The 26,339-nt window shown below is 38.5% G+C and overlaps 2 protein-coding genes across 3 annotated transcripts in view; both read left to right on the plus strand.

Moving 5' to 3' along the window:
* CUNH2orf66 (chromosome unknown C2orf66 homolog) overlaps positions 1-1,713 on the plus strand; it is a 34,432-nt gene extending 32,719 nt beyond the window's left edge. For both annotated transcript variants that reach the window (XM_019428336.2, XM_053906679.1), the window contains one exon: positions 364-1,713. The gene's annotated coding sequence lies outside the window, so the exon portion shown is untranslated. The remainder of the gene's footprint in view (positions 1-363) is intronic.
* A 4,769-nt stretch (positions 1,714-6,482) lies between these two features.
* GTF3C3 (general transcription factor IIIC subunit 3) overlaps positions 6,483-26,339 on the plus strand; it is a 39,110-nt gene continuing 19,253 nt past the window's right edge. Inside the window, exons 1-8 of the mRNA XM_019428333.2 lie at positions 6,483-6,683; positions 7,536-7,647; positions 10,031-10,221; positions 11,360-11,483; positions 19,292-19,483; positions 20,012-20,177; positions 22,741-22,888; positions 23,437-23,509. Of these exons, the coding sequence (XP_019283878.1) occupies positions 6,582-6,683; positions 7,536-7,647; positions 10,031-10,221; positions 11,360-11,483; positions 19,292-19,483; positions 20,012-20,177; positions 22,741-22,888; positions 23,437-23,509 (1,108 nt within the window). The 5' untranslated portion in view covers positions 6,483-6,581. The remainder of the gene's footprint in view (positions 6,684-7,535; positions 7,648-10,030; positions 10,222-11,359; positions 11,484-19,291; positions 19,484-20,011; positions 20,178-22,740; positions 22,889-23,436; positions 23,510-26,339) is intronic.

Raw genomic sequence — 26,339 nt, forward strand, 5'->3', positions numbered from 1 at the left:
TTTATTTTTGAGACAGAGAGAGACAGAGCATGAACGGGTGAGGGTCAGAGAGAGGGAGACACAGAATCTGAAACAGGCTCCAGGCTCTGAGCTGTCAGCACAGAGCCCGACGCGGGGCTTGAACCCACGGACCGTGAGATCATGACCTGAGCGACCTGAGCCGAAGTCGGCCTCTCAACTGACTGAGCCAGCCAGGCGCCCCAGGGGAATATTTCATAATTACATGCGCTCCTTTCCTAACATCTCTGATTAGAAAAGAAAAACAAAAAGAGTCTTTGTTGAAATATGTTGCTCTTTGGGTCATTGTGTTGCTTGAAGAGTCTTCACTTTCTATTTCATGATAACATTTTCTTGTTCTTTCAGGTGTCTGGCTATTTTAAAACTACAGATCAAGCTTCTCATCAGAAAAATTCAATCATGGTCATGGGAAAACCTTTTCCCCCTCCACTTTTGTCAATTTATCATGGTTTTATTCTACATTTCCAGATTTACATATAAATGGGTCGAGCTTTGGGACATATGTGACTTATGTGCATATTTTTGGAGTCTTTTTTCCATTCTATAAATCATAAACATCAATGTAGAGCACTGGACATATTTCTAAGAGTTACAAAAATACTGTAGAGTCCAAAGAGATGATGATTCAAATTACCTTTCCTTTAAGCTTGTCTTTCAAGCTTGTGTGCTTATTACCTTTTATCAATAAACATTAAAAAAAATTTTTTTTAATGTTTATTTATTTTTGAAGGAGAGAGATACAGAGTATGAGCGAGGGAGGGGAGGAGAGAGAGAGACACAGAATAATGATACAGGAAAAGCAGCTATTCCAAATGAAAATATGAGAGTCAGAATATTTCAGCCTAAGCTGGTGGAGAGAGGAGAATGTCAGTTGGTTGTAAAAAAAGGGACCTGTTTCTACTCCAGGCTCCAGGCTCTGAGCTGTCAGTACGGAGCGCGACTTGGGGCTCGAACTCACGGACCCCACAGACCATGAGACTATGACCTGAACCAAAGTCAGACTTTTAACTGACTGAGCCACCCAGGTGCCCCTATCAATAAACATTTTTTACTGGAAAGGGACTCTGCTCATTTTTAGTATCGTTCATTATATATAATAGAGATTTGGGCTTAAAATTGCTCTTTTTCCTGAAAAGAAGCTGCATTCCCACATTCAGCATATGCCACTGAAAGACCTCACAATGTTTGTTTCACACCAAGGGAGAGGAAGTGATAAATATCCACAGTTAAGTTGAAATGGAAAGCAAAGGCACTGGGGATTCTAGGAGTTGCTAGAGTCTTTTGGAGATGTTCCCTGCCATCGTTCAGAGGTGGACATTGTGTTACACCAAATATCCCAGCTGCACTCGGCTCTGGTTCTTCTGCACACACAGCTTCTTAAGAAGGGCGAGTGGAAACAGGTGGAGTAGAAACAGGTCCCTTTTTTACAACCAACTGACCTTCTCCTCTCTCCACCAGCTCAGGTTGAAATATTCTGACTCTCATATTTTCATTTGGAATAGCTGCTTTTCCTGTATCATTATGGAGAGCCACATCATTTTCTCTGGGATTCTTGAAAAACGAACATTATACTAGAATGCAAAAACATTGGCATCCTAGGAACATTAGCCTGTACCTTTCATGATAGTCTTCTGTGGCTGTCTTGTGGATGATTGATACTGAATATCAATAATAAAATACTTATGGAAAAATAGATTTCTTCATCTGGTTTAATTTGTCCTGTTTTAACTAGTAATGTGTGTGTGTGTGTGTGTGTGTGTGTGTGTGTGTGTCTTTTCTCTGGAGGGTTGTGAGGTCTTTGGGAGCAGAGATCATATCTAAGTGATTTTTATTTCTCCAGCACCTAGCACAATGCTCTACATGTAGCGAGTGTTTAATATGTGTCGAACTGAAGGTGTGCTATTGTGCTATTATATGGTAATAGAAGCTGCTTCTAGTTTATATCAAGATTATGGGGGTTTTTTTAGCATTTAAACTTTTTAAAGTTTATTTCTTTATTTTGAGAGAGAGAGAACGTGAGCAGAGGAGGGGCAGAGAGAGAGTGTGAGAGAGAATCCCAAGCAAGTTCTGTGCTGTCAGAGCAGAACCCAATGCGGGGCTTGATCTCACGAACCATGAGATTATGACCTGAGCCCAAATCAAGAGTTGGGTGCTTAACTGACTGAGCCAGCCAGCTGCCCCTGTGTTTAACCATTTAAAAGATAGAACTAGGGGCACCTGGGTGGCTCAGTCAGTTAAGCATCTAACTCTTGATTTAGACTCAGGTCATGATCTCAGGGTGGTGAGAACAAGCCCTGTGTTGGGCTGCGCGCTAGGTTTGGAGCCTGCTGAAGGTTCTCTCTCTCTCCCTATACCTCTCCCACTGCTCCCCCCACCCCCATTCACATTCACTCTTTGTCTCACTCACTAAAAAAATAAGTAAAAATAAAAGATATAAGTAATTACTGACAATGAGCTATTCCTCATAAAAAATATTCAAATAAAGGGTAGAGTAGTTAGCAGTGTTGTACCACCCTCTAGTTCCACTCAAGTAGCATTGACTGGTTTTCCTTTCCTTTTACCAGCCCTGTTCTGGGTGTCAGTACTGCCACAAAGGGAATACTTATTAATTTCAGGGCCTTGAAAAGGAAGAGCATCCACACGGACTTTTAACTATGAGCCTGCAAAGTCTCAAGGCAGGAGCATGCATCCTTCTGCTGGAAAACTCACATTGGGAGATAGCTGTTGATGGATGGCCTACACTCCATACTGACTGGAGTTTCTTGGTGGTGATGCCATTGGGGAAGGACAAGTCTCCACTTGTATGACCATTTAGCACACCTGGTCCTCAGACATTGTATGTCAGTCATTTCCCCACCCCTACCCTATTATTTTGACAACCAAAACTTCCCTACACACATTTCTAAAAAGCCCACTTGGGAAGTGATTTTTTTCTTGGCTGAGAACCATTGCTAGGTAAACAGCAGAAATGTCATGTTTCTTCCAGTGAAATTCAATGCTTTGCAAGTGATCCAGGCTCCCCGGGGCCCATGGTAATTCTCTACATAGTCCTCTGACAGCCTTTCAACACTGACTCTGCTCCTCTTTGATGAGGCCCACATTCCCAGGCCATGACCTATTGTCCCCTATCCCAGAACTAGGGTAGTCAAGAACTGTTAAGAGGGGTGCCTGGGTGGCTCAGTCGGTTAAGCGTCCGACTTCGGCTCAGGTCATGATCTCGCGGCCCGTGAGTTCGAGCCCCGCGTCGGGCTCTGTGCTGACAGCTCAGAGCCTGGAGCCTGTTTCAGATTCTGTGTCTCCCTCTCTCTCTGACCCTCCCCTGTTCATGCTCTGTCTCTCTGTCTCAAAAATAAATAAACATTAAAAAAATTAAAAAAAAAAAAAAGGACTGTTAAGAGTGTGACTTCTAAGTCACACTTACAAGTGTGACTTGTAAGCCGCACACTATCCTACTACAGTTTCACAGATTCTAATAGACACATGAGACCCCTGGGTCTGAGGCTGCATATTTTATTACTCATGGCACTGCAGGCAGCATGAGTTGTACATCCACATTGGTTCTCCTTATACCCGAAGTATCATGGGAGCCACATGGAGGTGAATCCAAGCACCTGCTGCACATGAGTGGGTTTGTGCTGAGGAACCCCAAACTTAGGATATCCCCACTTTTATATGGGGCTACTAGCAAACATGCCCAATCTTTGCCCCAGATGGAAGCATTATATCTATTGTACTGGCCAGAAAACAAATCTGTCCTCTATCACAGAGAAAGACAGTAGGTCTGTCTTTCAAGGTTGTTTGTTCTACAGACATCTTTGGAAATATAGCCCAGATTGAAAGTTGCCAAAAACTTTTGCAGAAAAGTGAGAGAACTATGGAAAAATTGTCTCCCCAAAAGGGTCACATCCCATTGTGGTTCGACCCCTTGAAAAGGAGAAAGGATGGAGTCATCTCCTCCCTGTGTACTCTTAATTCTACTGTCATGGCACCCATTCAATGTTCTGCTTCCTTCAGACATTCCATTTTGATTCCTCAAAAATCAGTCAGAAAGTCTGAAAAGTTTCTTCTTGCTATTTTTATTACCGCTGTAACAATTTCACTTCTTCTCAAAGTAATGCAGATGCCTCTGACTCACCAGGGTACAAATCACTTTCAAGGAAGTGGATAAAAGAAAAACAGAAAGATTACAATTTTAAGATATATTGCTACAATGTGACCTGTAAAACAACTTTCATGTCAACAAGGTGTTCCATAGCAGTGTTAAAAACCAAATTCAAATTTTAAAGTAGATTTTAAAGATTTTATTGGATTTATTCAATGAACCATGAATTGGGCATCATCTAACAAATAGAAAGGAGCCCCAAAGAGCTGTACAAAATGAAAGACTTTGTAGCTAGAAGAAGGTGGGACAAGGAAGTCACCAAGCAGAGAGTGGATTGTTTGTGGCAAGGTCACTTCCCTTTAGGGGACAGCAGAGGTCTATCATGCAGTGAGGTCTATTACCTCACTAGCGCTGACCATGTAATTCCAGATTGACCACTCCTAAGAGAGGTTGAAACTGCAACTAAATTATATATTAAGTCTTGGTTCCTGATGTGGTTTTTAGCACAAGTGATTTTGGGTCTGTTGTCTCTTTAATAATGGCATAAAAACTATCCTTTTATCTCTTTCTCCTTGTTCCCTATTCTCCCCCAACATGAATGGATAGCTGCACAACTGTTATTCCATATTCCAGTCAGGTGATAGTGAAACAACCTAGTCTAAGCCATCTGGGTCTTAGTAGAGAATTCTCCTTATGAGGTACCATCTTTCTTGCCTTTGACTCCCTTCTTTTCCCCTAGGAGAGTTAGGACCAGAGTTTTGACTTCTTAGATGCAGTTCCCTGCTTGCCTGGAGAAGGCAGGGAGAATTTCCCTACAAGTGATTTTTGTTGAGTTCCTTAATCCAACCTTTCCTACTAGCCCCCATATTTTACACCCAGGTAGAGTCCTGAGGATCCTTCATTATGAGAAAGTGATGATTTCTAGCTGTGAGATTTTTTCCCCTCTTATCTAGAAGTCTTGGGGTCACAGCTGTCATTCTGACATTCTTCTGTTCTTATCCTCATCTAGATTGTAACAAAGAGGTACCAATGGCTAAGTGATAGGCTCCATGTAACCTATATCTAACCTTAGCTTTATATGGAGCTTCATTCTCTGTACCTAAACACTATTGCTCATTTCTAAGGTACTCTCAATTCCACCCAGTTTAATTCATAAACGTGTTTTAAGCACAGATTACTAGAATTCACAAAGATGCATCAGGTAGTACTATTCTCAAGATGTTGACAGACAGTGTGTCTAGAATAGGACAGCAGAGAAATATTTATAACACAAGGTAAAATATAAACCACAGGAGTGTTCAGCAAGTGAAGAATAGTTCCATTGAGGGGAGGCCATATGTCATATTAATTCCAATGCATGGGATTTGGGGTCAGATAGATCAGGGTTCACATCCTGGCTCTGCTACTTATTAGATATAGGACTTTGGCATTAATAATAGCAACATCCTCTGGTGCCTGGGTGGTCAGCTATTAAGCCCAGCTCTTGATCTCAGCTCAGGTAATGATCTCACAGTTTGTGGGATCAACCCCCCCCCCCACCGCCCCCACCGGCAGCAGGGGGAGTCTGCTTGGAATTCTCTCTTCCTTTCTCTCTGCCACTCCCTCATCCCCACCCCGGCACAAGCACGAGTTTCCTCGCTCTCTCTCAAAATAGATAGATAGATAGATAGATAGATAGATAAAAATAAAATGAAAGCAACATCCATTTTTAAGGGTTATTTTGAGCTATGTATGTAATATGCATAAGCCAGTACATGACCTATAGTAAATGGGCAAGAGTGTATGGTAACCACATCAAGCATTTGATTCTAAAAGTTTGACTGTTAAGAAAAGAAAACTTGGGTGGGAGTGATAGGTGGAACGTGAAGTTCCGATAAACTTACTTAAGGACTGAGGAGCCCTGAGGAAAGGGAGAGTTTGAGAATTTGTGGAAGACGGGAAAACTAATGGTGGAGGATATGAGACTTAGAGCACAAATTGGGAGAGGACTTTAGCTTTCTGTGGCAGGAGAAAAATGGACGTGGCAGTGCAGTTGGTTAAATCAAGAAAATAATGCACCAAAGAAAAGATCAAATTAATTTAAAGAACAAACATTCAGAAAATGAAGTGGATTAGGAGAATGAAGAATTGAGGGAAACGATCTAGATTAAGGAAAATGTCTTTAAAGCACTTTTTTTTTTTTTTTTAACTCCCTAATCCTCTTAAACAATAAATTTGAGCCAGGGCAGCAGGCCAAGACCCGAGCGGCCGGCTCCGCCCCTCTCTCGCCTCGAAGGCTGCCGGACCATATGCGCCTGCGGAACCTGAGCGCAGCGGCTGCGGCGCAGGCCGGGCCCGTTTCTCAGGAGGACGCCGCGTCGCTTTTCTCGCGCCGGGGGGTTAGGTAAAATCTAGGAAGTCTCGCTTTTTCCGGTTCTCTGTCCTGGTTCTTGTTGCTGCGTATTCGCACCCCGAAGCAGGAATGTCGGGTTTCAGCCCAGAGCTCATCGACTACCTGGAAGGGAAGATCTCCTTTGAGGAGTTCGAAAGGCGGAGAGAAGAGAGAAAAACCCGCGAGAAGAAAGTGAGGCGATGGCCAGGCCAGGATGCCCCTCACTGTGGTGTCGCCCTAATGCAGCTAGATGTGGGGGACCCAGATGACCCCATTCGCTGTGATGGAGCGGGCCGGGACTTCCTAGCAGCTTCTTCCCCTTCTTACCCAAATGCGGGTTCTCACCTCTCATCCATGTGTTAATCTCCTCTTAAGAAATATCTCCCACCAAAAAGCTTGTCTTTGTGGTAACCTCTTCTCTGTCTCTCTTCCCTCCTCCCCCACCCCCCTCCTCCCCCACCCCGTCAGTGTTTCTGATTCTAGTAGTAGTTTTGCCACCGATTCTTTTTGTGTTCGGGTGAGCAACTCACCTCTCTTCTTTAGGCCTCAGTTTATTTTTAAACCGAGGGGTTCGAGCTCCCATTTCTGAGGAGTCTCCCAGTGGTGTGATGTAATCTTCCACAAGAAAGCGAGTTTTCTTTTCCGATAAAATCTTCATTCATATTTTTTGATACTTAGAATATCTGAACTTTACATATCCTCTCACTTATAAGAAGTCCGAGGGAAAACAAATATTGCACTCTTTGAAATTAATTGGTGGATTCGTTCCTAATTCATGCACCTAATAAAGACCCATCTCTTTTCATTTAAAAAGCTAGGATATAATGTGTAGATTCATGAAATAATCCAGATGTAGTAAATTATTTTTTACAAGTGACTGATTCAGACAGTCGTGAGGGATGAGACTATGAAATGCTTTGACAGTATTCAGACTTATGTAAAGCTCAAGTTTTATAGAAATAGAAAATGAGGCAAATGCCCTATTCCCATCTGGAGAGAACTAAATCTGCATTATTTTTTGGAATCATTAATTTTCAATCACAGAGTGTTCAAGAAAAAGGAAAGTTATCAGTTGAAGAAAATCCACATGACTCTGAAGTTCCATCATCATCAGGAATTGACTCCAGCAAATCGCAGGACAATGAGGTCAATGAAGGTATGTTAAAATCATTTGCTACTTGCATTAAATGTTACGACTACCTAATAATTTAATGAAAACATTGTTTTTTCATTGCAGTGGTATTCTGGATTATCTAGTTTGTCAGTAGCATAATTATAGTGCGTGGCATATAATAGGTGCTCAATAAATATTTGATGAGGTTTTGAATATGGTGATGGTTAGTTTTATGGGTTATTTTTGTGGAAAAGTATTTCAAATTGACATCAGTATTTGGGAGCCTTTGTAGAGTCACTGTTTTTTAAACTGGCCCTTTTGGTTACTAATATTTCCAGACTATACTCCCCCAATGGTAATGATTTATGCTTCTAAACAAAGTAGCTTCCAAACCACTGCATTAGTCATAGGAGATAAGATAAAAAATGCCAGTGTGGAAGTCCAGTTGGCTGCCCCAGATGGGTCTTTACACACAGTATAGATTTCTTGGTATGCTGCCTCTTTCGAGAATCCAGTCCTCAGCTCTGCAAGTGCAGATACCAGATTTGGTTAGTCCCATCTAATTACAGCCATCAGAGTCTAATTGATGAACTAGTTTGCAAATTCATTAATTTCCAGTGATTGACATACCTTCCTCGTGAACAGAATACTGATAATAGTTCATAGTATCCATTTACCCGTGACAAGTTATGTGGGATACTGAAATGTCAATTAGAATGTAGCTTTGTGTATAGTATCTGAATGAGAACTAAATTAAACTTTCTAGTTCTAGGGGGTAGAAGTAGAAGCTGGTTCTTTTCCCTGTGAATAACTCTTTTTACACAGAGTTTACATGCAGAAAACCAGCTTTATTCCTGCCTCCTTGGACCAAGTGGAGGTTTCTATTGCTGATCAAAAACTACAAGTAATTTTTGTATATTAACCTTGTATCCAGGAACCTTGCTTAATTCATGTATTCTGGCAGTATGTATGTATATTCTTTTGGATCTTCTGTGTACATATTCTTACATTTATTTAGGATGTTCACAATTCTTGAAGCTGGTCATTATGACTTTTTAAGAATGATTACTTATTTGTTGTTCAGAATATGTGGGTTTTTAAAAATTTTTGTCCTTCCTCAAACATATTAACTATCTTGTCTATCCAGCATCTTTGGGATTTGACGTATTTCATGTAAGTGAATAAGCTTGCAAGTTTTTTAATACAATTATGTAAAATTATATAAAATGTATGTAAAATTTTAACTGTTTCATTGGAGTTTTTCTAAAATATGTTACATGCCTCTGCTTTAACAGAAAATTGGCCTCAACCTTAAGCATTACATGATCATTTAAGGTTATCATTATGAACTTGCAAAAATTATTGTACTATAGTGGCATCCTCAGATACAAATGAATTATGTCATATTATTTTGTTCCTGAAATGATAATACTGTTTTAATAATAGCATCTATTAAGCTTTTACTGTATCCTGGGCATTATTCTAAGTGCATATATATAAAACCTCACCTCATCCTTAGAGTGAGCCTAAAGCAGACATTATTATTATGGTACTGTATTTATTTATCTACCTATTTATTTAAATGGTACAACCACTATTTATGTATGTTTGTGTGTATGTATGTATGTATATAAGCTCTGTGCTCAGCATGGGGCTTGAACTCCCAACCCCAAGATCAAGAGTTCTTTGGTCTTTCTGACATTATTATTTAAAAAAAATTTTTTTTTTAATTTTTATTTATTTTTGAGAGAGAGAGAGAGTACAAGTGGGGGAGGAACAGACTAGGGAGACACAGAATCTGAAGTAGGCTCCGGGCTCCAAGGTGTCAGCACAGAGTCCGATGTGAGGCTCGAACTCACGAACCATGAGATCATGACCTGAGCCAAAGTCAGACGCTTAACCGACTGAGCCACCCAAATGCCCCTGTCAGACATTATTATTAACGTCTTTTATAAATGAGGAAACTGAGGTTCAGAGAGCTTCAGTAATTTACCCAAGGTTATACAGTTAGTGATAATTGGAGATGAAGTTTGAAATCAGACAGCTTGACTCTGGAGGCCTTATCTTTAATCACTATGCTATGCCACCTGGTGTGTACCATCAGACTTGTTTAGTTTTCAGGTCTGTGTCTTACAGTTCTTTTATTTTTTTTTCTCTCTGCTTTTAAGTGGTAACTATGTACACTTCTGATTTCCCGCTTAATTCTCCTGTACATCTTAATGAGGCCTAAAGGTTGAGTCAGCAGTTCCTACAGAGTAAAATATATGACTTTGTAACAGATTTCTTCTTTGGGTTGTGTTTTGGAATGTTTGTTCTCTACTTTTACTTTCAGAAAATACTGGATTCTTTTTTTTCCCTTTTGACTACCGAGTGTTCTAATGGGTTTTTGTTTGTTTGTTGGCAATCTCCATGTGTCTTTCTTCAGGAGAAACATCAGATGGAGTCAGTAAATCAGTTCACAAGGTCTTTGCTTCCATGCTTGGGGAGAATGAAGATGATGAGGAGGAAGAGGAAGAAGAAGAAGAAGAGGAAGAAGAAACACCTGAGCAACCCACTGCAGGAGATGTGTTTGTATTGGAGATGGTTCTCAATCGTGAAACCAAGAAGATGATGAAAGTAAATAATTTATTTTAGTCTTTATAAACATAATGTAAAAATGTGACATAGTAATCGAAAAAGAAATCTTTAAATGATATGTATATCTGGAAAGAATTCAAACTGTAAAAAAGGAAATATCATGAGACAACTGTTACGTTTCTTTTTTTTTTTCTTTTTATTTATTTTGAGAGAGAGAGAGAGCCTGTAAACATGAGCAGGGAAGGGACAGAAACAGAGGATCCGAAACAGGCCAGCGAGATCATGACCTGAGCTGAAACCAAGAGTCAGACGCTTAACTGACTGAGCCACCTACTTTCTTTTTTTTTTATTTTTTATTTAAAAAAAATTTTTTTTTTCAACGTTTTTTATTTATTTTTGGGACAGAGAGAGACAGAGCATGAACGGGGGAGGGGCAGAGAGAGGGAGACACAGAATCAGAAACAGGCTCCAGGCTCCGAGCCATCAGCCCAGAGCCTGACACGGGGCTCGAACTCACGGACCGCGAGATCGTGACCTGGCTGAAGTCGGACGCTTAACCGACTGCGCCACCCAGGCGCCCCTGAGCCACCTACTTTCTTATGTTTCACCTTAGAGATTTTTTAAAATGTAAAACCTTAATTATTGCGTGTGTCAAAATATGCTATAGTTTTGCTATTAAAAGTTCCATATTATAACTTTTTAACCAACTTTCTTCTGAGTAGATAAATTAGAAGGAAGGAGGATCTTCAGTAGGTTATAAGTTTAGTGGCACATAAATCCATTTTGCAACATCAGGTTCTACATTTGTTATTATTCTAGTTAGTAATTAATAATTCTTGACCACTTTGATTTTTACTTTCTTTATATACTTCACTGTGGTTTGAACTTTGTACTTAGGAAGTTTGTTTTAATTTTCTGAGGTGTTCCTTTTTGGAGAATGTTATAGAATATTTCTTTTTCTTGTTGAGATTAGTTTTAGACTTTTTCCTGAAATATAGACTTTAATATTAATGGGTTAGAATTATAGTCATTTAGTCCTTATTTCTCAATTTAGAATATTGAGAAATTTTAAAGGGAAATTTCAGTTTCATTATGTTCTGCATTTATTAATTTGGTTGGAATTGAAATCTAAGACACTACTGTATTTTAGTCTAAATGTCATTTTTTTTCTATACAGGAGAAAAGACCTCGAAGTAAACTTCCCAGAGCTCTGAGGGGTCTCATGGGTGAAGCCAACATTCGCTTTGCTCGAGGAGAACGGGAGGAGGCGATATTGATGTGCATGGAAATCATAAGACAAGGTGTTTTCTGTAGGGGGGATTATTGACAATAGCAGTTTAATAGAGTGTCTTAAAACAAGTGGAGGAGCACTTCACTGTACTATTTGGAAAAAATATTCAGAAGCTTGGAAATGATTATGATAATAGTGATTTGCCATTTTTCATATTCAGTAGAAATCATTACCAAGAAAATGAAAATCATAGAGTATGACTTAATGAAGTATTAATATTTATTGAACTCTTATAGCCTTTTTTTTATTTTTGTTTGTTTTTTAATGTTTCATTTTGGGGTTTTTAGACTTTTGGAGCATTAGTGTTTTTTAAATATGACACGTGTTGAAACCACTTAAAAAGTGTTCTTTTTTTTCTTTCATTTTCCAGATTAGGCAGAGCTAGGTTATTTTAATCTACTTTTTGGTAAAAGACACAATTTACATATATCATTTTTCATTAAACTGCAAATCTTGGGCTCATTGGAGGATATCTTCAGAAGTGACTCTTTGATTAATTACTTGTATTTGTCATTTTGTTTTCCTGATGTGTTGCCAAATGGTGACCTGCGTAGTGGCTTGGGTAATTGTAATACAGTAAACTGTTCATTTATCTTTTCAGTATTTTGGCATTTCATTTTATCTGGGCAAGGGTCCTTTTAGAGGTCTTTGGTTTTTTCTTTGTTAATTTTATTTTTTTCATCATGATAAATGTACTCTTTAATCCCTATACCCTCTTACTCACCCCTATCCCCTGACCCACCTCCTTTCTGGTAACCATCAGTTTGTTCTCTATTAAGAATCTGTTTTTTGGTTTCTCTCTCTCCCTCTTTTTTTCTTTGCTCATTTGTTTTGTTTCTTAAATTCCACATATGAGTGAAATCATATGGTATTTGTCTTTCTCTGACTGACTTATTTCACTTAGCTTTATACTCTCCAGCTCTATCCGTATTGCAGATGGCAAGATTTCATTTTTTTTTATGGCCAAATAATACTCACACACGCACACGCACACACACACACACACGCACACACACACACACCATCTTCTTTATCCATTCATCTATTGATGGACATTTGGGCTTTTTCCATGGTTTGGCCGTTATAAATAATGCTGCTATAAACATTGAGGTGTATGTATCCCTTCAAATTAATGTTTTTGTATTTTTTGGGTTAATAGTAATACAATTACTGAGTCATAGGGTAGTTCTGTTTTTATTTTATTTTTAAAGTTTATTTATTTATTTTGAGAGAGCAAGTGAGTGGGGGAGGGGCAGAGAGAGAGGGAGAGAGAATTGCAAGCAGGCTCCATGCCTAGTGCAGAGCCTGATGTGGGGTTTGATCCTACAACTGCAAGATCATGACCTCAGCCAATATCAAAGAGTTGGTTGCCCACCTCACTGAGCCACCCAGGTGTCTGCCCCCCTCCCCCTTTTTTTTTAATAAGCTCTACACCCTACATTGGACTCATGACTCCGAGATCTGGAGCCACATGCTTTACCAGCTGAGCCAGCCAGGTGCCCTTGGGATTGTTTTCTTGATTTCACTTTCTGCTGCTTCATTATTAGTATATAGGAATGCAACAGATTTAAAAAAAAAATTTTTTTTAACGTTTATTTTTTTTTGAGACAGAGAGAGACAGAGCATGAACGGGGGAGGGTCAGAGAGAGGGAGACACAGAATCGGAAACAGGCTCCAGGCTCTGAGCTGTCAGCACAGAGCCCGACACGGGGCTTGAACTCACAGACCCCGAGATCATGACCTGAACCGAAGTTGGCCGCTTAACCAACTGAGCCACCCAGGTGCCCCGGAATGCAACAGATTGATATACGTTGATTTGTATCCTGTGACTTTACTGAATTCATTTATCAGTTGTAATAGTTTTTTGGTGGAGTCTTCAGGGTTTTCTGTATATAGTATCAAGTCATCTACAAATAGAGTTTTATTTCTTCCTTACCAGTTTGGATGCTTTTTATTTCTTTATATTGTCTAATTACTGTGGCTTGGACTTCCAGTACTATGTCGAATAAAAGTGATGAGAGTGGACATCCTTGTCTTGTTTGTGATCTTAGGGTAAAAGCTCTCAGTTTTTTACCATTGAGTGTGATATTGGTTGTGGGTTTTTCATATAAGGCCCTTATTATGTTGAGGTATGTTCCCTCTAGATCTGCTTTGCAGAGGATTTTTATCATGAGTGGATGTTGTACTTTTTCAAATGCTTTTTCTGCATCTGTTGAAATGACCATGTAGTTTTCATCCTTTCTCTTATTGATGTGATGTATAGTGTTGATTTTTTGTGAAAACTGAGCCACCCTTACATCCTGGGAATATCCCATTTGATTGTATTGTATGATTTTTTAATGTATTGTTGGATTTGGTTTGCTAATATGTTGAGGATTTTTGCATCTGTATTCATGAGAGATACAAGCCTGTAGTTCTTTTTGTAGTGTCTTTATCTTGTTTTGGTATCAGGGTAATATTGGCCTCATAGAGTGAATTTGGAAGTTTTCCTTCCTCTTATGTTTTTGGAATGGTTTGAGGAGAATAGGTATTAACTCTTCTTTAAATGTTTGCTAGGGGGCACATGGGTGGCTCAGTCGGTTAAGTGTCCAACTCTTGGTTTCGACTTAGGTCATGATCTCACAGTTTGTGAGATCCAGCCCTGCATCAGGCTCTGTGCTGACAGCATGGAACCTGCTTGGGATTCTTTATCTCCCTCTCTCTGTGCCCCTCCCCTGCTGATGTGTGTGCATGCACACTTGCTCTCAAAATAAATAAACATAAAAAAAATAAATGTTTGGTAGAATTTACCTCTGAAGCTGTCTAATCCTGGACTTTTGGTTTTTTGATTACTGCTTCAGTCTCATTACTGCTATTGGTCTGTTCAAAATTTCTATTTCTTCCTGCTTCAGTCTTGGTAGGTTGTATGTTTCTAGGAATTTATCCATTTCTTCTAAGTTGTCTAATTTTTTGACATAAAGGTTTGCATAATCTTCTGTTACAATTTTTGTATTTTTGTGGTGTTGGTTGTTATTTCTCTCCTTTCATCTGTGACTTTGTTTATTTGGGTCCTCTCACTTTTTTTTTTTTTTTCCCTTTTCCTTTTTTTGATAATTTTAGTAGAGGTTTATCAATTTTGTTGATCTTTTCAAAGAACTTAGCTCCTGGTTTCATTGTTCTGTTCTATTTTTTTTTTTTTTAGTTTATCATTTGTTTCTGCTCTAATTTTTTTTTTTAAGGTTTTATTTTTAAGTAGTCTCTGTACCCAGTGTGGGGCGTGAAATCACAATCTGAGATCTAGAGTATTGTATACCCACTGAGCCAGCCAGGTGCCCCTCCACTCTGATCTTTATTATTTCCTTCCTTTTGCCGGGTTTGGGTTTTATTCTTCTTTTTCTAACTTCTTTAGATATAAGGTTAGGTTGTTTATTTGAAAATTGTCTTGCTTCTTGATGTCCTGTATTGCTATAAACTCACTCTTAGAACCAGTTTTGCTGTGTCCGAAAGATTTTGGATCATTGTGTTTTCATTTGTTCCCGTGTAGTTTTTGATTTCTTCTTTGATTTCTTGGTTGACCCACTTATTGTGTAGTAGCATCTTATTTAGCTTCCATGTATTTGTGCTCTTTCCAGATTTTTTCTTACAGTTGATTTCTAGTTTCATAGTTTTGTGGTCAGTAAAGATGCGTGGTATGACTTCAATTTTTTTTTAATTTGTTGAGACTTTTTCTGTGGCCTAAAATGTGATCTGTTCTAGAGAATGTTCCATGTGCACTTGAAAAGAATGTGTATTCTGCTGTTTTATTATGAATGTGTGTGTTAAATCCATCTGGCCCAGTGTGTCATTCAGAACCACTGTTTGTTGATTTTCTGTTTGGATGATCTGTCCATTGTTATAAGTGGACATCACTTACATCCTCTACTACTATTGTATTATTACTGGTTATTTCCTTTATATTTGTTATTAACTGTTTTTATGTATTTGGGTGCTTCCATGGTGAGTGCATAAATATTTACAATTGTTATATCCTCTTGTTGGATTGGCCCCCTTATTATTATATAATATCCTTCTTTGTCTCTTTTTAAAATTTTTTAAAATGTTTTTATTTATTTTGAGACAGAGATAGAGAGTGAGTAGGGAAAGGGCAGAGAGAGAGGGAGACCAAATCTCAAGCAGGCTCTGCACTGTCAGTGCAGAGCCCAATGTGGGACGCAAACCTACAAACCATGAGATCGTGACATAAGTTGAAATTCAAGAGTTGAATCCTTAACCAACTGAGCCACTCAAGCTTTTGTCTCTTGTTACAGTCTTTTTTTTTAATTAAATTAAATTAAATGTAATTTAATTTAATTTAATTATATATATTTTTTGTAGATTTTATTTTTTTTAAGTAATCTTTACACCAAACGTAGGGCTCATACAACCCCGAGGTCAAGAGTTGCATGCTCTAGTGACTGAACCAGACAGGTACCCCAAACTCTTTGTTTTAAAGTCTGTTGTCTTGCTACCCTGGCTTTCTTTTAACATCCATTTGCACGATAAATGTTTCTCTATACCTTCACTTTGAATCTGCAGGTGTCTTTCAATCTGAAATGAGTCTTTTGTAGGCAGCATATACATGGGTGTTAATTTTTTATCCATTCTGTCACACTGTCTTTTGATAGTGGCATTTAGTCCATTTACATTCAAAGTAATTATTGATAGATATGTATTACTATTTTGTTACTTGTTTTGTGGTTGTTTCTGCATATTTTCTCTGATCCTTTCTTCTCTTGCTCTTTCATGGTTTGTTGGCTTTTTTTAATGATATACTTTGATTCCTGTCTCTTTATTTTTTTGCATATGTATTACTGGTTTTTTATGTGTTTGGCATTAGGTTCACATATAAAATCTTTTGCAAATAGCAGTCTATATTAAGTTGATGGTCGCTTAAGCCCATTCTTATCTCCCCTCCATGTTTTAGATACATAGTGTCATATTTCACATCCTTTTATTTTATGAATGCTTTGACTTATTTTTGCAGAAATACTTTTACTTTTGTGTTTTTTACTTTTCATACTTTCATGTAGGGTCTTTCATTTGCATTCAAAGAGTCCCCTTTAATTTTCTTGTAGGGCTGGTCTTAGTGGTGATGAACTCCTTTATTTTTTGTCTGAGAAACTTTTTATCTCTTCTTCTATTCTGAATGATAGCCTTGTTGGATAGAGTATTCTTGTCTACAGATTTTCCCCTTTTAGCACTTTGAATATATCATGCCACTCTCTTACAGCCTGTAAAATTTCTGCTAAAAAATCTGCTGATAGCCTCATAGGGTTTCCCTTGTGTGTAACTGTCTTCTTTTCTCTTGCTGTTTTTATATTTTTTCCTTATTAGTGCACTTTGCTATTTTAATTACTATGTGTCTTGGTGTGAACCTCCTTATTGAATTTTTGGAGGTATCTCTGTGCCTCCAGGAGCTGGATCTGTTTCCTTCCCCAGATTGGGGAAGTCTTCAGCTGTTATATCTTCAAATAAAATTTCTGCCCCCTTCTCTCTCTTCTTCTGAGATCCTTATAATACACATGTTATTATGTTACTATGTTATGGTTGATGGAGTCATTGAGTTTCCTAATACTTCCCAATTTGCATAATTTTCTTTCCTCTCCTTTGCTCAGCTGGGTTACTTACCATTACTGTGTCTTCTAAGTCATTAATTTGTTCTCCTGCTTTATCCAGCCTGATATTCCATTAAGTGTATTTTAATTTCATTTATTATGTTCTTCATCTGTGATTGATTCTTTTTTAGCTCTGTGTTAAGGGTCTCACTGATGTCTTCCATTCTTTTCTCAAGTCCAGTGAGTATCTTTATGATCATTACTTTAAATTCTGTATCAAGCATATTTGTATCCATTTTGCTTTGGTCTCTTGCTGTGGTTTGGTTCTATACTTTCATTTGGGAGATACTTCTCTGTCTCTTCATTTTGTCTGACTTTCTGTGTCTGTTTCTTTATGTTAGGAAAATCAGCTACTTCTCTTGCTGTTAACGATAATATCCTTATGAAGAAGAGGTCCTGTAGTGCACTGTAGTCCAGTGTCCCCTGTTCCCCAGGGCCTCGTGCTTCAGGGAGTGTCTCCTATATGTGTCTTGTGTGCTCTGCTGTTGAGTCTTGGCCTCTTTTTCTTTCAGTTCAGTTGTCTGCAGAGGCTCTCTTTGCCTATTGTGGGCATTGTTTGGTCCCCAGCAGAAGTGGATTGCATTTTAACAAGGTGTGCAGTGGTCTGCTTGCAAAATGAGACCTGCCACCACTTGCAGCTGCCGCGTTTGAAGTCCCACACAACTTGCAGGTTGGGAGATGTGGTGTCTGTGGTTTGCACTGATCTTCTGGGGGAAGGGCCTGTAACGGGGACTAAGGCCAGATGGCTAGGAAGGGTGGATCTGCCAAAGTGCAAGGGGGCAGGGCTTGCTTTAAACAAGTTAGGTAGCGAGTGTTGGTTCCTGCAGGTGGTTGTTGTTTATGCTGGGGGTAGATGGGTAGGGAGATGACGCCTGCTAGCTCCTTTGTTCCTGGAGGGGTCTCCCCGTGATCCCTGTCTCTCTGGGACGTGCTCTGAGATGAACAAATCACTCTCCCTCCCATCTGCCCCTGGTGTCTTTCAGGCTGCTGGTTCTGCATGGTATCTGCATGGCCTGTTTTTTGTGCTATCTAAGGGTAGGGACTTTGCTTGCTAATATCCTCTTGGGTCTCCTAGAGCCATGCTGGTGGATTTTTTAAATTGCAGACTTTAAGTCCCATTGGTTATAAGAACTCAATGAAACTCGGCTACTCTCGCTTTCAAAGGCAAATATTATGGGGATTCACCTCACCATTTGTGGACTCTCCAGTGTGAAGGTTCCTTCTTTGCACCACTGGCTTCCTTCCTGTTGCAGACGGCCCTCTTTGTCTCCCAGACTGTGTCTTCACACTTCATACCTTCTTCATTGTGACCTCTTCTATACCTTTTATTGTGGTTTTTGTTCTGCCGGTCTTCAGATCGTTTTCTGGATTATTTATGCTGATATCAGTGTTATCTAGTTGCATCCATGGGATGAAGTGGGGTTAGGGTCCGCCTACTCTACCGTCTTCCCAGCCAACCTTCCTGAAGTCTTGTTAAACATTTCCTGGATTGGAGCACCTGGCTGGTTCAGTTGGTAGAGCATGTAACTCTTGATCTTGGAGTTGTGAGTTTAAGCCCCACATTGGACGTACAGTTTACTTTAAAAATTTCCTGCATTGCTTATTAGGATAACTTGAGGTCACTGCTTTTTCTTTTCTATCTGAGAAACAAGATTAACCACACTTTTTTCTTGAGAATATTTTGTTTGGTTCCTACATTGCAATATTATCTTTTCCTTTATATTAGTTTATAGTTGTTTATTTTTGACAATAACTTTGACTTTAATCCCTTGTGATTTTAGAACTTCATTTCAGAAACATTTCAGAAATGCAGATTAACTATTCATTTTGATATCCTGGATTTAGGTGCAGTTTAGATATCCTCAGTCCATTCATTCCATATGCCTGTGGTTGTTGGATCATGAAGATTCAACACTGATGTGCTGATGCTCATTGGGATGAATTCACTCAGTTATTAAGCCATGTTGAGCCTTAGCAAAGGGGGATTTTCATAAGGAGCACATGGTGGAGAATAGAGTTTTTCATGAAATGATACCTTCTAAATTCCATCAAGTAGTTCGTATAATTCTGCTAGGGTGTTTAAAAGAGTTTAATTATTACAAGATCATAATTTGAGCCATAGGATTGCATCATCTCATGCTTCTTTCCTCAGTCAGTGGAATTTGTTTTTTTTAATTCATTATAGCTCCTCTGGCTTATGAGCCATTCTCTACTCTGGCCATGATATATGAGGACCAAGGTGACATGGAGAAGTCTCTGCAGTTTGAGTTGATTGCTGCACATTTAAATCCCAGTGACACTGAAGAATGGGTTAGATTGGCAGAAATGTCTCTGGAACAAGATAATATTAAGCAGGCTATTTTTTGCTACACAAAAGGTAATTAAAATGTTTTTCTTATTTTGTTTGATAAAAATGTTACATAATATATTTTTTGATAATTGTACTTGCTACTCTGGGGTGATGTTAGCTGAAATGTATTTATTCCTTATATTCTGTCCCTATATTCTGTCATCCCAGGGTTAAGTATTTGGAGCCAGTCTGCTTTCATGTTTATCAGCAACTTTATAGTGTGAGCTAATATATGGCACAAAAGTTGGTAGAACACTACCTTCAATTTCCTACTGAGATCATTGTTGGTTCTAAGCTGTTCCTTGAGGGTTAACATCACACTAAGTTACCAAATGAAGATTAATGTAGAGATTCAGGTTCTGTCTGGTCTTAGAGTAAACCTAACTGAGGGTTCCTGTGAAGATAGATTTGTTCTAGAGTAACCCACTTAATTCTATTAGACAATTAGTTTAGAGCGTTCATTTAATTTTCTGGAAAGAGAATTGGTCATACCCAAGTATCATGAACACCTTTTTGTGATAAATCCATAATTTGTATTCTCTTTTTTCTTTTTAGCTCTTAAATATGAACCTACTAATGTCCGTTACCTGTGGGAGCGATCAAGCCTTTATGAACAAATGGGGGATCATAAAATGGCAATGGATGGTTATAGGCGTATTTTAAACCTTTTATCTCCATCTGATGGAGAACGTTTTATGCAGTTGACTAGAGATATGGCAAAGTAAGTTTGGAGTGAAGTATATATAGATGCTCCTAATAATCATCTTATTTTACACGTCAAAGCACATATTTGAAGTAGAATATATTTTTTATTGAGGTTCAAAGAAGTGTTTTATTTCCTATATTTTATATTGTGCTTAAATATAGAGGTGGGTTTTTTTTCCAGTAATTTTCTGTTTCCAAGTCAACTGTGTGATTACTTAGAAAAATTTATATATACAATTACCTTCAAGTGTTCTGAAGTTTAAAAATGGGGCATGTTCTAAAAGGATGATTAGGTTCCTAGGTTTCCATAACTTAGTTGATGTACATTTGCAATAATATTAGATTAGTTGTTGTAAATATGCTATTGAAATGTTTGTGGTCTGGGGTTTTCTATAATTGTATCTTTAGTTAGTACTAGAATAACATCTTAAGACAAAAATTTTTCTTTATGGTTGACACAGCACTGACTGTGGTATATATTTTATTTTAAAATATCCCATTTTCAATGACATGGATGGAACTAGAGTGTATTATGGTACGTGAAATAAGTCAGTCAGGGAAAGGCAAATACCATGATTTCATTCATGTGGAATGTAAGAAACAAAACAGATTAACAAAAGAGAAGGGAATAAAAAGAGAGGGAAGCAAACCACAAGAGACTTAACGTTATAGAACAAACTGAGGGTTGATGGAGGGAGGTGAGTGGGGGATGGATTAGATGGGTGATGGGTATTAAGGAGGCACTTGTGTTGAGCACTGGGTGTTATATATAAGTGAAGAATCACTAAATTCTCCTGAAACCAATATTACACTATATGTTAACTAATTAGGTTTAAATAAAAAATTGAAAATAAAAATAAAAAATAAAATATTATATGCTACTATACTTCTCTGACATGCTGTACATCAAAGCAAAGCAGGAAACATTTTGGCTAAATAATGTCTTGTAAGCTCTCTTTTCTAGAGGTATCTGTAAATGGTATTTCAATCTGGGATCAACCATCTTGATCTGGTTAGTGCAGTAATCTGTGGAAGGGATAATAGTAGTCTGGACCAGGATAAAAGTGCAGGTGGTGAGAAGTAATCAGATTCTGGGTGTATTTTAAGGCTGAACTCAATGATGTTCTAATAGGAGATGGGTGGGTGTGTGTGTATGAAAGAGAGAGGGAGACACACACACACACAGACAGACAAGGGAAGGGTTCTTAGGACTAAACCCTGAGGCACTCCAGTGTTTAGAAATCAGGAAAATCAGGAGGAAGCAGCAGGGAGACTGAAAGGAAATGGGCAGTGAAGTAGGAAGAAACTAAGAGAACATGATATACTAGAAATGTATTGAAGAAAGCACTGCAAGGAGGAGGGATGAAATAGTCCAGATAGAGCATGTAAAATGAGGACTGAGTATTGACATTGGAGATGGGGTGAGGGTTCCTGGAGTATTGGCAGTTCTGGAGAAATTTATAAGGGGAGCAGAGGAATGAGAAGATAATTAGAATGGGTTGTAGGGGTAAGAGATAATTTTTAAGTTGGGAAAAATTACAATGGATTTGTATTCAGCTGGTGTAATCCACAATTGAGGAACACACTGAAGATTCATGAGAGAAGGGACAGTTGCTTGAGTGATATCCTTCAGTAGGTTGGAGAGAATGGGATCTAGTTGGGGGTTTGCCTTATAGGTGGAGAATGTGGAATATATGGCCATGGGTGTGTGTAAGTAGGAAGATGTATTGGGAGTGTGTGGGATGTCATGATCTGGTTCTCTGCAAACTAAGAAGCAAGGTCATCAGCTGACAGGATCAGAGAGTTTTGGAGGTTTGAAGGGAGAGATGAGAAGCGGTTGTCTAGGTCTTTGGGGCCTTGCTGCAGCATTTGTATCACCTAGGAGCCTGTCATAAATTAGAATCTCAGTCCTGCCCCAGCTCTACTGAATCAGAATATGCCTTTTTACAAGATGCCCAGTTGCTTTGTATGCACATTCAGGTTTGAAAAGTACTGGACAAGGTAACTGTAGAAAGACTGCTGACAGCACCATGGGCCCACTTGAGGCTAGTGATCATTAATTTAGAGTGAGTCCAGTCAGCATGGTCAGCTTGACAGGTGGTTGTGAAGAGTAGGCATATTTGGATTAACAGGGGTTGGGATTTTATCACATGACTTTATCAGAAGGGACAGAAGGACAGGAGAAGTGAGGAGATGCACAAGGGAGTAATTACAATGTTGGTCTATGGAGAAGGAGGAAAGTGAAGACAAGAGGCTGCAGGACAGTGAAACAGGTAGATCGATGCTTTGTAGACCCCACTGAGGTGGAACAGTTGTTGGAATTGGGTGATAGGGAGGATGAGCTGGAATGGTATGAGGTAGCTTTTGTAGAGTGAGGGGCTTGACATGATGGCATTGTCAAATGGGCATTGCCCATTTTTCTCTGGATCAGCTATGATTATGATTTTAAGGAAAAGTTTTTTCTCCTCTCTGATTTTAATAAAATGGAAATCATAGGTAATGGATGGTCTGAGCAAGGATGTGAGTTTTATAATCTGAATTAAATAAGTATTCATCCATTTTGTCATTTATTTTTTCAGGAGTTACTATGAAGCCAATGATGTTACTTCAGCTATTAACATAATTGAAGAAGCTTTTTCAAAACATCAGGGTCTTGTTTCCATGGAAGATGTTAATGTAGCAGCTGAACTATATATTTCTAACAAACAGTATGACAGAGCTTTGGAGGTAGGAACATGTAATGTGTTTCTCTCTTAGATTTAGGACACATTTCTGCATTTTAGAAATTCTTACAAATTGACAGTTCCTCACTTGAGTTATAAAAAATTAAATTATTTATATACTAAGTTATATTTTTAAAGTCTATATGGAAACAGATTTCTAGATTCTATAGTAATTCCATATGAAAGGTAAAGTATAGTTATATGATAAAAGCTCTCGCCATTATCACAGGTGCCAGATAGTCTGTACTTCAGGGTAGCAGGACTGAGCAGCCAGACCAATTGCTGTGATTCCGTTCCTAAGCTGTTGGGAACAGTAGTTTGGTTTGATATAGGGGAATTATGTATCTTCTGTTAAACATTTAGTTAATATGATATAAAAATGTTAATATATCACAGTGGTTCCTTATTTTAAAGAGATTTGTTGATGCTTTTTATAGTTCATTTAGGATGAACTATATATTATTTGAATTAACTGTACAAATCTTTGCATTGTGAAAAGGTTTTTCATATGTATCTATTATATCATTTCCTTTTTTTCTTCCATTCTTTTAGGTAATAACAGATTTTTCTGGAATTGTGCTGGAAAAAAAAACTACAGAAGAAGGCACTTCAGAAGAGAATAAAGGTTGTAGTTCCTTCTGCATAGAGTGGATAGTATACATAATCCTCTCTTTTTTATAATGTGGCATTTAGAAATTGATAGTTAAATGTTCTCATAACAAGTTGTCCCAGAAGCATTTTTTTCTTTATAGAGATTTCATATCTTTTTCTTATGGATATTTACTCACAAGACATCTTTTTAAAAAATTGTTTTCGGTCCCTTTTTACTTCTCAGTACATCCATTTGAACATGGCATTTCTCATTGATCCAGGTTTTTTTAGTGATACGTGAACAAAGAATGGATTACTGAACAGCTATCAAAAACATTTGGATATAAAGCAGTTTAATTTTTAGGAAGGACTTAAAATACTCTCCTTGAAAAAAATCTACTTCAAACTTAAGCATTCACATAAAAAGTAGAAACTGATATGATTACTATCTTTGAAAGCTTAAAATATGTAGTTAGGGATCTGGCTAGAAAGTCATACCTGAAGTATGGCTTGCAGTATCCCTTTCAGCTTTTTCCTTTGTATCACACCCATTAACCTGTTCTGTGCAAATATTAGCATGCAAGACCCTGTCTGAGGTTGTAATAAAATTGAACTCTGGGCAAAATAGATGTCCCTTTTCTTGTGAGGAAATTCCTATGTAGTACCTTCCACCTCTACCCCATGAGGCTTTTGGTGGTGGTGGGGAAGTGGGAAGACACTTGTTACCTGAGTACTGCCTGCTTCAAAATACTTCTCTCCCTGGCAGTCATGAAGCCTAAAAATTCCATCATTATATAATCCTTTGGGTTAAGGCATAATTATTCAAAAACAAAAGCCTTTTTTTTTTTAAAGGATCTATCCTAATGTAAAGTAGTAATTCATTTTTACAGTCAATTTGTGTGCTAATTCATAGAGAACAAGGCACCAATAAGACATGGGAAAGATAAATATTGAAGTGAAAAGTTTTTGGGGAATGAAGAGCCCAGTTCAATAAGAGTTTCTTATAAGATTCTATGCTGGGGGGCGCCTGGGTGGCGCAGTCAGTTAAGCGTCCGACTTCAGCCAGGTCACGATCTCGCGGTCCGTGAGTTCGAGCCCCGCGTCGGGCTCTGGGCTGATGGCTCGGAGCCTGGAGCCTGTTTCTGATTCTGTGTCTCCCTCTCTCTCTGCCCCTCCCCCGTTCATGCTCTGTCTCTCTCTGTCCCAAAAATAAATAAAAAACGTTGGGAAAAAAAAATTAAAAAAAAAAAAAAAAAAAAAAGATTCTATGCTGGGTGTGTGGGGAATATACAGAGGATGAGTATATTTCCTGCCCTTAAGGACATGGGGGAGTGGGATTCAAATGAAATGTATACAATTTAATTTTAATAGGAACAGTGTGATCATCTCTTTAGTAAACCTGACATTATGGGAAAATAGAGAAAAGCAATATACTAAGATCAGAGGATGTTTCTAGAAGTATAATTTAAGCGAACACCCAAGAGGAGGTACATATCAGACTGAGGTCCCAGGGTGTGGGAGCACTACTTGGTATGGACAAGATTAGATAAGGTGCTTTGGTTGAGGATCCTGGATAATGAATGAGTAGTGAATGAGTAGTAAAGAGTAGGAATTATAATGCCATGAGAGCATGCATTAGGGTCTCTGAAGGACTCTGTCAATTTTGATAGTTTTCTTGGACCTGGCCTAAACTAGAGTTGAGTCTCAGTTAAGTTGTTTTGCAGCCATAATTTTTCTTTTTTTTTAAGTTTATTTATTTTGAGAGAAGGCATGAGTGGCGGAGGGGCAGAAAGAGAGAGGGAGAAAGAATTCCAAGGCTCCGTGCTATCTGTACAGAGCTCAACACGGGGCTCGAGCCCATGAACCGAGAGATCATAACCTGAGCCAAAATCAAGAATCAGATGCTCAACTGACTGAGCCACCCAGGTGCCTCTGTACTTGCTGTTTGAGATCTTTCTTCTAAAAAAATTAATTCATGTTGAAATATACTGCTATTATTTTGAAAATATTAAGGAAAGGGGCGCCTGGGTGGCTCAGTCGGTTGAGCGTCCGACTTCAGCTCAGGTCACGATCTCACGGTTCGTGAGTTCGAGCCCCGCGTCAGGCTCTGGGCTGATGGCTCAGAGCCTGGAGCCTGCTTCCGATTCTGTGTCTCCCTCTCTCTCTGCCCCTCCCCCATTCATGCTCTGTCTCTCTCTGTCTCAAAAATAAATAAACATTAAAAAAAATTAAAAAAAAAATATTAAGGAAAAATAGAATTATGTTCAACTTTTAATTGTAGATATGTTTGTTAGTCATTTTGTTTAATATATTTTGCTGAGTTTCATTGGCCATTCCTCCTTCTTCCTTCCTTCCTTCCTCCCTCCCTCCCTCCCTCCCTCCCTCCCTCCCTTCCTTTCTTAATGATTTAACATATCTGAATTCAGGAAACATCTTAACATAAATCAACAACATGTCACAGTTAAAGTAGTGGTGTTTGTCTCTCTTAGTATATAAAATAATGGTGTATCTGAAATCGGGCATCTTAGAGTTGATAAAATAACTTTAAAGAAAGAGATAATCCAGACAACTAGGACATTAAAACACTTTCAATGTAAGCAAAATTTGTTTTTCATATGCATTTTTGAAAATGAGAACATTTATTGGTGGATTAATAAGCATTTCCATTGAGGTTCACAATAAAATGAGGTTTAAAAGATACTGCTCTTAGCACGGAGCCTGCTTGGGATTTTCTTTCTCCCTCTCTCTCTGCTCCTCCCCTACTCATGCACACACTCTCTCTCTCTCTCTCTCTCTCTCCCTCAAAATAAATAAATAAATAAAAAGATACCGCTGCTATATGTTAGTTGATAAACTATTATTTA

The sequence above is a fragment of the Panthera pardus genome, unplaced genomic scaffold (genome assembly GCF_024362965.1).
Source record: "Panthera pardus isolate Hobbes unplaced genomic scaffold, ASM2436296v1 HiC_scaffold_10, whole genome shotgun sequence".
Classification (NCBI taxonomy): domain Eukaryota; kingdom Metazoa; phylum Chordata; class Mammalia; order Carnivora; family Felidae; genus Panthera; species Panthera pardus.